The sequence below is a fragment of the Puma concolor genome, chromosome B4 (assembly GCF_028749965.1).
Source record: "Puma concolor isolate L17-30 chromosome B4, mPumCon1.1.hap2, whole genome shotgun sequence".
NCBI classification, from domain to species: Eukaryota; Metazoa; Chordata; class Mammalia; order Carnivora; family Felidae; genus Puma; species Puma concolor.
The window spans coordinates 65,766,111-65,778,609 of record NC_141673.1 but is presented as its reverse complement, the minus strand read 5'-3'; the positions used below and the strand labels follow the sequence as shown (position 1 = coordinate 65,778,609).

The following is a 12,499-nucleotide window of genomic DNA, read 5'->3' as shown; positions in this document are numbered from 1 at the left end:
CTTAAAAATGGGAAAACCAGGTAGTCTAATAAGAGAACTCATTTGATACATGGCATGGGACTCATGGGACTAATGCATGAGCCCACTGTTGCAAGGACATGTGTAATTTACTGGATTTTATGATTATGAAATACACTACTGCTAAGTATTCTGTCTTACTATTTCAAAATACATTTGCAATATGTTTTTGTCAAATAAAGTGATTTAATTTTTCTAATTTATTTCTCATTTTATCATATGATTCATATTTTGTAGCCATTAATCTGAGACCATTTTCCTGTGCACCTACTTAGTGTGTTTCATAAGTTTCGGTTGGTGTTCTGTCAATACATCACACTTTTTAAAAAAATGTTTATTCATTTTTGAGAGCGAGAGAGAGAGAGAGAGAGAGAGCACAAGTGGGGGTGGGGGCGGTGCAGAGAAACAGAGACACAGAATCTGAAGTAGGCTCCAGGCTCTGAGCTGTCAGCACATAGCCCAATGCAGGGCTCCAACTCACGACCTGGGCCAAAGTCAGACACTTAACTGACTGAGCCACCCAGGCACCCCAATACATGAAACTTTTTTTTTTAATGTTTTTTTATTTCTGAGAGAGAGACAGACAGACAGAGTGTGAGCAGAGGAGGGGCAGAGAGAGAGGGAGGCACAGAATCTGAAGCAGGCTCCAGGCTCTGAGCTGTCAGCACAGAGCTGGACGCGGGGCTCGAACCCACGAACTGTGAGATCATGACCTGAGCCAAAGTCGGACACCCAACCGACTGAGCCACTCAGGCGCCCCACATCAAACTTTTTAAAGTCTTTTATAGTCAAATAAATTTGAGAACTATTGCTCTTAATCCATTTTAATGATCTCTTCACCTTTTGGAAGAATGGCCTCAAGGTTATCAATATGTGTAACAGAAACAATGATTTTTCTCCTAAAATTAATCACTGTAATATATTTGAAAGCTCTTTCTCCTCATCTAACTTAACATTTGACATTGACCAAAAGCCAAAAGAAATTGGGTAATGGATTGGCAGAGAAAATTATAAATTCACCTGATATAAATGTTGTGACTTACTCCGACCAAGCCATTCATCTAATCATGGCTGCATAGAATGCAAATATGATTTGCTTAAAATCTTCCCGTCGTTTTCCACCTCTGCAGGACTCTTTCCAAAGTCTTAAGCTTGGCATAGAGAGCTTTTTAAGACCCGCCCTGGCTCTCCCTCCATTTGTCTCTCCTTTACCTGTATGTGCCTTGTATTCCAGCCAAGCCATCTTGGTTTGGAGCTCTGGTTTCCAAACCTCTGTTTGTGTCTGCCTGGGGTGCCCTTCTTATTCTTTACTTAGTCTTTCCCTTACTCACTTGGTCTCTTTCCACATATTCTTCAGGACTTGGCTCAGACATCACCTTCTTGAGGAAGTCGGGTTAAACGTCCTTAGTCTGAGCTTCCATGGCCCCACAGAGCCTTCTCACAACACTTACCATATTGCTTTTTAACAGCCAACCTGTTACTCATCTCCCTTCTACTCTGTTAGCTTCCTTGCAGATAAAGACCACATGGAATGGTCTGCTCACACTGAGTTGCTAAGCTTAGTATTTCCTGTGCTTAGCATGGTGCCTAGCTTTCAAAATAGTTTGAGTGAAAGAATGAAATGGTCTTGCATAAAATGTGTTAAATTAAGAATACACAAATACTTTGAAGATAGGATCGCTAATCAAAACAGATTTTTTAAAATCACTTTAGCTCTACGCCATCTGAGCATTTGCTGAGCAAAAGAATTTTCCAGTGAAGGTTCATTATTTGGTCAGCTATAAGTTGCAGAGTTCCCCAACTAAAATTATGTGACCTGCAAAAATGACAATCTGTCCTGGCAGCTGTTACCAAATTCCCAGACACTCTGCAGCCTACAGTTAGAGTTGTTTCTAATTTTAAGCATCTAATTTAGAACACATGCTTCCTTGGCAACTGGACATCAAACTCTTCAACCCACCTTTTCTCCAACCTGATGGGAGATGCAGACCTCAGGATCTGGGGGCACATTCTCCTTTTGCTCCAACTTATGAGTTTTTATTTCACCACCATTGGCTCTCAAGTCATTCTAGAAAATAAAAATAATCTGTGAGCTAAAATTAAAAATCTCACGATTCTACGCTCTTCATAGCACATCTATTAAATAAACTTGGAATGGTAAAAGAAAAGTTCTTTTAAGAGGCCTTGGGTCAAATCAACCCCCTAATTCTCACAAGCAAAACCCATTTACTAGTGAAATGACAAAAGCAGCTTTGTGGACACATACCTCGGAGTTAAATATTTGTACGCTAGTCTAAAACTGGATGCTCATTAGAATACAGACATATCAACACAGACACACACAGAAACCACCCCCAGCATACAGTTTTCTTGTGATTCACTCCTCTAGCAGCAGAGCTCGTGGGAATGCAAAGCTTGTGAGTTTTATCAGAAAAGACCATTCTGGAGCAGGGGAAAGGAAATGCCAAGTGCCAATAATTAAGAAAATATACTGACCATATATATAAATGCTCGGCCTGGAAAGAGAGACAGGGATGATGCATACATATAAAAGCAGAGATTATATTTAACGATACCATAAAACAACCTTTTTTGTGAGACTTTCAAAAACATGCTTCTTTTTTGCATCAAAGTCATACATTGTACTAAAGACATACCTTATTCTACTTCTCAGAACAAAGCCTCAACATATAAAAAGCAGGCATTAACACTGTCATATGGAGTAAGCATAATCACATGTTTTTCCTTGCAAAGAACACTTGGGGCAAAATATTAAAATTAACTTTATCGACTAGATCCAAAGTTAATATAGTGGTAGATGAATATGGACATTTCCTAACCTTTAGTCTGCCACCTTTCTGAAAGGCTAGTACCTTTCTGTTGTTTGCGATTCTTTAGGCAGGGCGAGAAAACAAGCAATTTATGGCCTCGGGGCCAGTGAAGAGGGTGTGAGTGTGCTGGCTGAGGTATGGGCTCCCAGACTAAGGGACGCGACTCTGGAGGAACATCTGTGAGGAGCTGGCGGCCAGAGCTGCAGAACACAACAGGCCAGCCCAAGGACTCAATTCTGACCCCATCTCAAAGCCCTGCCTCCAGAATCACGGCCTGAGAGTGTGCGCCTAGTTACAGCCATCCTCTGTAAGGAGCCTGAGAAATTCTTTGGGGATGAGATAAAATGTACTTTTGACAAGAATTCCTAAAGGCTCTTAAAATTTACAGAGCAGGAGAACGGCAATGCATAAACTCTATTAGGAGTTTAAAAAAAAAAAAAAAAAGTCACAGAACAGGTTTTTCCACCTAGGGAGTCACCTGGTCGGAATGTTTGTAGCAGGAAGACTGAGAAGCAGCAGAATCTTGAAAAGAAGGACTTATGCTCCAAAGATCACCCATTTGCCCTATCTCCTGACCTGCCTTCTAAGTCTAATTTTGCTCATTTTCACACTCAGGGAATAATGAGCCTGTGGTGTTCCACTTTGCTATCAAATTATGCACATCCTCTCTTCTAAAAAGCACAGTGAAAAATCACGATGAAATTATTCGTTGCCCAGAGACAGAGTCCACGGGTAACTGCTATTAGAGAATGCATACTTAATAATATGAGGAAAAGAAGGCTCCACTCCTGGAATACATGTGATGATTTCTAATAGATACTAGTTTCGGTCTGCCCAGGAACAAGTAAAATTCAACGCTCTTCTTGGAACTTTGTTTAAAAAAAAAAAAGGACACCAATAGGTTCATAGCTTGTATTTTTAAATCTTAGAAGGATCAAATGTTTGAAAGATACACATAAAATATACATATGTACGGTGTCTATATGCATGTGTATATATGAATAAATGGCATTTGAAAGGTAACTTCTGGTAAGCAGTTCTGTAGTGTCAGCTTGCCAATTAAGCCTAGGAAAGTTTAAAATGGAAAATCCTATTTAGAATAACAAATTTTGTGATTACTGAGCAAGCCATCTTGTTATTTCCCCCTCCCCTTTACTTATCTACTATACTATTTCTTTAGAAAATCATTACATCATAAGAGGTAAAGATTAAGTGCACCACATATTATATGATTCATTTATATAAAATGTGCAGAATAGTAAATCCATTGAAGACAGAAAGCAGGGGGAATTGGGAGTGACTACACAGATATGGGGTTTCTTTTTGGGTGATGGAAATATTCTGGAATTAGACAGTGATGATGAGTGTACAACATTAATGTTGAATATATCCTATATTTCTCTCCAGTATTCTCTCTTTCCTCAAAAACAAAAATGGGGCACCCGGGTGGCTCAGTCGGTTGAGCATCCGACTTTGGCTCAGGTCATGATCTCACGGTCTGTGGGTTCAAGCCCCACATCGGGCTCTGTGCTGACAGCTCAGAGCTTGGAGCCTGCTTCCGATCCTGTGTCTCCCTCTCTCTCTGCCTCTCTCCCACTTTCACTTTGTCTCACTCTGTCTCTCAAAAATAAATAAATGTAAAAAAACAAAAATTAAAAAAAAAACAAAAATAAGTGTTTCTGTTAAAACTAACAGATGACACTTTTTTAGCAACAACAGCAAGATTAAGTAGAAGAGACAGGAAAACTCTCAATATTACTGGATGATAACATCACACACACACAAAAATGAGTGGGGTGGGAATAAGGCCTAGGAAAGCAAAGTCAGTATTAGAACACGGTAAGGATTTTGAATGAGGCTAGGGTAGGATTTACAAGAAAAGAGAATGGCTGGGGACCAGGGACGGAGCCAGGGCTCCAAGTCAGGGTCTGGGAGACATTTCTAGTTTCTGCGCTCAGTGACCATTTGCCAGATGAGGGAATGAACGAATGAATGAATGGTACAGAACACATACTGTGTAGTTGGTGGAACTACTTTGTTTGGAGACAGCTGCCTGGTACTTGGCCATTCGATCCTTTATGGAGGTTTCTGACAGGCGTGGTAAGTCCAGATTTCGCCTGCTCTCGCTTTTCTCTGAGTTGAATGCAGAAGATGACAGTTGACCTGGAAGCATGCAAATAATGTGCTTTACAAGAAGATAAAACGGGATTTGAATGATTTTCAGATTCTAAATTTTGGGCTACTATAATTCTTTGTATTATCTTTGTATTAAAAATACAAAGAAGGGTACCTGGGTGGCTCAGTTGGTGAAGCATATGACTCTTGGTTTTGGCTCAAGTCATGATCTCAGGATCGTGGGATCAAGCCCACAGTGGGCTCTGCGCTGAGCATGGAGTCCCCTTAAGATTCTCTCTCTCTCTCTCTCTCTCTCTGTCTCTGTCTCTCTCTCTCTCTCTGCCCCTCTCTCCCTCTCCCCTCTCTCCCTTTGCTCCTCTCCTCTGCTTATGCTCTCTCTCTCTCTAAAAAAAAAAAAAAAAAAAAAAAAGTACAAAGAAGCGGGGGTGCCATTTTAATTTGCATTTCTTTATCAGGAGGCTGATAATTTGCCTGTTAATTTTTTCTTTTGTGAAGTGCTTGTAAATGCCCCTTTCAAAACATAGTAATTATGCTCTCAAGGCATTCTGTTACCACCAGTAATATAAGATAACCAATCTTTTTCATTTTTTTATTTTAGAGAGAGAGAGAGCACAAGTGGGAGAGAGGGGCAGAGAGAGAGAGAAAGAGAGAGAGAGGAGATAGAATCTTAAGCAGGCTCCACACACAGCGTGGAGCCCGACACGGGGCTTGATTCCATGACCCTGAGATCATGACCGAAGCTGAAATCAAGAGTCAGATGCTTAACTGACTGAGCTGCCCACGTGCCCCAGGATAAGCAATCTTGACAGAGGGAACCGCCCATCCATGGCAGCCCTCAAGCCCCAGATGCCCATGAAGCCAAAACTGCTGGCATTATTTGCCTTGTAATCCCACAAGGGTACACCTTGGCTTTCACAAATAGACTTCCTTTAAAAAAAACTTTTTTTAATGTGTTTAATTTTGAGAGAGACAGAGAGAGACAGAGTGCAAGTGAGGGAGGAACACAGAGAGAGAGAGACACAGACTCTGAAGCAGGCTCCAGCTCTGACCTGCCAGCAGAGCCTGAAGCGGGGCTTGAACCCACTAACCAAGAGATCATGACCTGAGCTGAAGTTGGACATTCAACCAACGGAGCCACCCAGGCACCCCACAGACTTCCTTTTAATTTGTGCCACTCTTCTCTAAAAGCTTTGAGCATGAGACCAAAAGGTATAGCTACTTATGAGTATTTCCTAGGGAACTTCACATACATGGAACTCTGCTTACCTGGGCCTATTTCCAAATCATCCAGAGAATAGCTGTTTTCAGAGATCCTCCTTCCACCTGCACTACGGCTTTGGGTCCGAAGAATCTGCTTGGAAAACAAAACCCAGCAAGAAGGTTTACACAGGAGATAGGAAATCTTGACGAATGTTCAGAAAAGAGGTCTGCAAATCTCTTTTATTAACAAAATCCACAAGGAATTAGATTTTACATTTGTTTTTACATTCCACAGAATGTGTTTTTAGCATTATAAATATGAAGCAGTACATATTCACAGGTGCCCAGGGAAAAATAAGTAACTGTATATAGGTAATTCTCTCTGGTAATCATCACTGCCTAATCAGCTTAACCAGAAAACTTAGTAATTTAAACAGCATGGAGGTGAATCCTCATGCCCCAGATGATACTGACATGTCTCCCAAACTGCTAAGTCCGGATCGATGGCTGTTACCTACCTGCTCTTTGTTTCCCCGCTCCCTCCCACTTTATCCTTGCTGTTGCTGCCTTGGTTCCCATTGTCATCTTTTCCTTGGACTACTGCATTACATTTCTAATCAGTTCCTCTATACCTTCCAATCAAGTCTGTATGATGCTGCCATTATCCCAAGTCATAGAAAGTAATTATCCCCCAATATAAATCTATATCACTCCCTTGTTCAAAATTCTTTAAAAATTCCTAATCACTCCTTACATTAAATCTAAAGTGCTTAGTATGTCACAGAAGACCCATTCTACATCTGGTCCCTACCTACCTACCTTCTCTGAGTATTCCCTTCCTCACTCTTTACCCTCCAGGAAAAGCAAACTGCTGTGAGGTCCATATTATATATGAGTTCCCTTCTCCCATTACCCTTTTGTCCCTCTGGTTGTCTGTTCCTTCAAGATTCGGGGGAGGCTGAGCAACCGTCTCTCTGTGAAGTACACCTTATCTCTCCTACCTAAATCTAAGTTGCCCTCCCTCTGTTTCTAAGGTCCCTGGCCACACTTCCATTACAACGCTTATCGTGTGTCCCTGGCAGAGACCACGTTTTTTGTTTTTTAAATGGAAAAGTGGGTGGTACAGATTTTTTTAATACGTTATTTTGTGATTCCTATAAATTACTACATTTATATCTCTCACATCTAGGGTAGATCTCTAATTAAAGTTACAAATTATAATTTTTAAGCCTGGAAAAGTAACTCAAGAGAAAGTCATTTAGTGTCACAGAATGTTCCCAGACATGGTACACAGAGGGTATGTCATGTTTTTTCAGCTTGTAATGAGAGCCTTCAACCAGATCCTATCATTCAAATCTCAACTTATTTCCAGATAACTTGAAGTAGGAAAGATATCTGAAATCTGGTATGACAGGAGATAAGAGTAAAACACTTAGCACTCTTCTGAATTCAACATTAGTAAATCGCTATTAAACCTTTACGTTCAATGGGCTAATCAAGTCAACAGTAAAGTTTGAGACTGTGAACTATCATTTTTTCGATCCTCCCCCACCTCCACTGAGACAGAAAACATGCCGCTTCAGAAATCAGAGCCACAGGCTGGTTTGTTTGTACCACACCAATGACAATAGTTTCTTGTAAATTCAACATACACTTAATATCATTTATTTTCAGTTGGCTTTGCTATTAACATTATGAATTGATAAAAAAAAAAAATAAAATAATAGATAGCAACTCTAACCTTGCCACACCATACTCAGGTAAGCTGCACCAACATCAACCACACCCATGTGACTTACATGACGCAACAGATAATGAACATCATCAGCCAAACAAACAGATAAGTTTGGCAGGATACCCTCCCCATCCACGTTTTTTCATCTTCAAAACATTGTTCATTTGCAGATAATTAAAGTAAAGGAAATTCCAAAGACTTATTCTGAATGCTGCTTCACTGTAAGAGGAGTATTATAAAAGAATTTTCCGGGCTCAAAAAAGGGAGAGAGCCTGCAAATACACTTTTTTTTTTTTAACCGAAAGGGAACAGCTTCTGAATCCTTAATACTGAAGCAATATTTCCAATATTTACGTGCTGTCAAAGGTAAAGTTCAATTCTAAGAGTATGTGTTATCTGCCGCAACCTGCAGAGAGCTGTTTTCTGTCTGTACTCATGGTCAAGTCCCTCTCAGCCTCCTGCAGAGTCCCTGCACTGGCATAACTGGCAGCAAGCTCATTTAGAACCAGGACATATGCCTTGCCAGGGCAGAGGCTTACTTTGGTTTTAGGCGCATAATATTTTCCATCTTTGCTCGCTTTTAATTTAAACCTTCAGGTTAAATGAAGTCAAGAGCCTTTTTCTTTTTTAAAGCCTTCAGGTTCATGAGGGTATCAGTACTTGGAATTGTTTTCTTCCAAATACTAAAAAAGTGACTGTGCAAATGGGGCACCTGGTTGGCTCAGTCGGTTAAGTGGCCGACTTCGGCTCAGGTCATGATCTCGCAGTCCGTGAGTTCAAGCCCCATGTCGGGCTCTGTGCTGACAGCTCAGAGCCTGGAGCCTGTTTCAGATTCTGTGTCTCCCTCTCTCTGACCCTCCCCCGTTCATGCTCTGTCTCTCTCTGTCTCAAAAATAAAATAAACGTTTAAAAAAATAAAATAAAATAAAATAAATAAATAAATAAATAAAAAAGTGACTGTGCAAAGCCACTTGGTCTTAAAGAAGAAATAGAGAGAACTGTCTCTGAAAATCAAAGTTATACTGATGCTGGTTCTGAGGAGGACCACAGCTCTGAGATGGGAAAGCTTTTAATGAGATTCCAGGCAAAGCACGAAGCATTTCTTTTGATACCATTTCACCTCCAAATCCTTCAAATATTAAGAATAACAAAAACTCGGGGCACCTGGCTGGCGCAGTCGGTTGAGTGGCCGACTTCGGCTCAGGTCATGATTTCGCGGTCCGTGAGTTCAAGCCCTGCGTCGGGCTTTGTGCTGACAGCTCAGAGCCTGGAGCCTGTTTCAGATTGTGTCTCCCTCTCTCTGACCCTCCCCCGTTCATGCTCTGTCTCTCTCTGTCTCAAAAATAAATAAACGTTAAAAAAAATTTTTTTTAAAGAATAACAAAAACTCAGAAGCATTTACGATGAATTTTATGATCCTCATTTTATAAGTGGTAATTTGAGGTACAGGAAGAAGGAGGAGTTTCCTCTAATATTTCTCAAGGAAGTAGAAACACACACACACACACACACACACACACACACACACACACCCAGGAATTCTGATACTGAAATACTTTTCTGTAACACACTTTTATCACATTTCAGCCCTGTTTACTCAGATGCCTGAGGGAGCCTTTTAAGAGAAGAGAGAAAAGACAAGACACTTTAAGACTTTCTGGAATTTCCTAAGGCTTGGCCTCCCCCCAACCCACAAGTCCTCCTTCCTGTCAGCTGACTATAGTAACTCTCATTAGTGGGAACGCCTCTTTAAATAGTCACTGAGAATCCTTGAACCAAATGTATCAACACGTACCCTTAGGAGAACAAGAGCTTAGGGCTTTTAGCTAGTGGTCTGCAGAATTTCTTTTCTCTGGAAAATTTTCTTAAAGAAATATAGTAAGTGAGGTCTCAAATATCAAGTAAAATGCAGGATTTCCTATCCCCATAATTTTTAGGAAAAATTCTGTTTAAAAGTTGATTCTCAACACTTTATAATTTACCTTCTACCTCTCTCAACCACTTTCTTCAACCTTTCAAGTCTGACCTTCCTTCAGACTGTCATCCCTGAAAGTCAAGGGTAGAGGAAGGATGGCCTTTAGGGAAAATAGGACTTTGCTGAACTATCCATAGCATGTAGACAAAACCTAGCCTTAATTTCTCAAAGTACTGAGAGACAAACATTGCCTTCTTCAGGTAGAAAAAAAACAGAAAAAATAAAGATCTTTTAAGTAGAACAATAATATATAGAAGGAGCAGTTGCATCCAGGTTGTGGGATTTCTCTATATTTTCTGTATTCTAAGCATTCTACAAAAACTATGTGTATATTCTTTACAATGTTTTTAATGTTTATTTTTGAGAGAGACAGAGTGTGAGCGGGGGAGGGGCCGAGAGAGAGAGAGAGAAAGAGAGAGAGGCAGAATCTGAAGCAAGTTCCAGGCTCTAAGTTGTCAGCACAGAGCCCAACATGGGGTTCGAACTCATGAACCACGAAATCATGACCTAAGCCCAAGTTGGATGCTTAACCAACTGAGTCACCCAGGCGCCCCAACTATGTGTATATTCTTACAATTAGGGGGAAAAAGAAAAGGAAGGAGAAGTAATTTATTAATATAAATTGATAAAATCAAATGCTGACAAGGTGCTAGAGAATTAAATATGTTCTTAGGCTATGCTAATAGTATTATAAAGTAGTACAATCTTTGAGAACAGCTGAGAATATGTAAGAAGAATGTTTAATGAATTATATACTTTTGGTCATGAGAATACCACTTTAGTAATATAGCTCTCCCCCTAAAATAACTAAAAACAAAATGTTTCTGCCACGATGCTTAGAGTTTTTTATTAGGCTCGAAAAATATCTAATTACTGGGGCATAATTAAACCATAATGAAATACTATATTGCTATAAACGGAGAACCACATGAACTAGGAAGATACATAGAAAAGTCAATATAAAAAAGACCAAACAAAAGATAAAGCACACAAAACAGCACACAGGGACTAAAACCATGTAAAAACTAGTCATGCAGTGATAGCATATCATTGTGCACAGTTGTTTTATTATTTTTTCCTGATAAAAGTTACTGGTTTTTCCTGGTTTACTTGGCTTTTTCTTCTTCTGTTTACTGTGTGTGTGTGTGTGTGTGTGTGTGTGTGTGAGAGAGAGAGAGAGGGAGAGAGAGGGAGAGAGAGAGAGAGAGAGAGAGAGAGAGAGAGAGGGAGAGAGGGAGGGAGAGAGAGAGACAGAGAGCAGAGAGAGAGAGACAGAGAGAAACAGAATCCCAAGAAGGTTCCACACTGTCAGTACAGAGCCAGATGTAGGGCTTGAACTGACAAACCCATGAGATCATGACCTGAGCCAAAATCAAGAGTCTGATGCTCAAACCACTGAGCCACCCAAGCACCCTGAAATCTCTTACATTCCAGCATGTTTCTTGTCTTCATTGCCCTGAGGCTTCTAATTCAGTTACAAGGGGTGCCTGAGTGGCTCAGTCAGTTAAGTGTCTAACTATTGGTTTCGGCTCAGGTCATGATCTCTTGGGTTCATGAGTTCAAGCCCTGCATTGGGATCCACACTGACAGTGTGGAGCCTGCTTGGGATTCTCTTTCTCCCTCTCTCTCTGCCCCTCCCCTGCTCATGCTCTCTCTCTAAAAATAAATAAATAAACTTAAAAAATTTTAAATTCAGTTATGAGACTATAAAGCGTGGGAAGAGGGAAGATAGAGAGCTAAAGTCTTTGAGGATACAACTGTTCATATATTTAAATTTTTTCCTGGCTTCCTTAGATTTCAGATAAGTAAGGCCATGGCCAGTTGTTTTTATCTAATAAACAGTTACTACAATATTAATGAAGATACTGTTACGTGGTAGAGATGTTACTAAACAATTTCAGTCCTTACTCTGATATTAATTAGCCAAATGACATTGGGTGTATCAGTAAACTTCTCTGACCTTAGCTGTTTCCATCTGTAAATTAGGGATTTTAACATCCTAACTGACAGCAGTGAGCTGGATTAAATAACTTTACAGTCCCTTATGGCTCTAGGATTTATGTCAAACATTTTTTAAAAATTTTTATTTTTTTTTTTAAGTTTTGCTTATTTAAGTAATCTTGACACCCACCATGGGGCTTGAACCCACAACCCTGAGATCCAGAATCACACACTCCTCTGACCAGCCAAGCGTCCCTGTGTCAAAGATTTTGATAGGGACTCTTCATTCACTGTAACTCATCAGTGAGTTAAAAGGCTAGAGGAAATGACTAATATATTCATCCGGGTATACACACCTATACTGTCCAATCCAGGAGTGAGTCTGATACCAGAAAGGTATGATATCATATTTGGGGCGTAAATGAAGTCTTTCTGGCTACTTCAAATTCTAATGCAGCCAACCTTGCAAATAGAATGTTCCATTCCTCTGACATTACTTTTCAACATGTTTTTAACTTCTCAACATGTTTTATTATAATGAAACCAGCTAGAAACCAGTAAGTAATTAGTTGGCCTGAAAGTAAACAGAAAAGAGATGACTGGTCTCTAGTTGGTACATCAAGGACAGCCATAGTGAAAAATATCAGAATTCCTTGACTGGCA

At 40.1% G+C, this 12,499-nt stretch overlaps 1 protein-coding gene across 6 annotated transcripts in view; it reads right to left on the bottom strand.

Moving 5' to 3' along the window:
• LIMA1 (LIM domain and actin binding 1) overlaps window positions 1-12,499 on the bottom strand; it is an 85,296-nt gene that overhangs the window by 16,140 nt on the left and 56,657 nt on the right. For 4 of the 6 annotated variants that reach the window (XM_086713423.1, XM_086713424.1, XM_086713418.1 and 1 more), the window contains 3 exons: window positions 6,252-6,339; window positions 4,864-5,012; window positions 1,979-2,086 (listed from right to left, as the gene is read on the bottom strand). In XM_086713423.1, coding sequence (XP_086569549.1) covers window positions 1,979-2,086; window positions 4,864-5,012; window positions 6,252-6,339 — 345 coding nt within the window. The remainder of the gene's footprint in view (window positions 1-1,978; window positions 2,087-4,863; window positions 5,013-6,251; window positions 6,340-12,499) is intronic. The other 2 variants (XM_086713421.1, XM_086713422.1) reach the window with 1 other exon arrangement.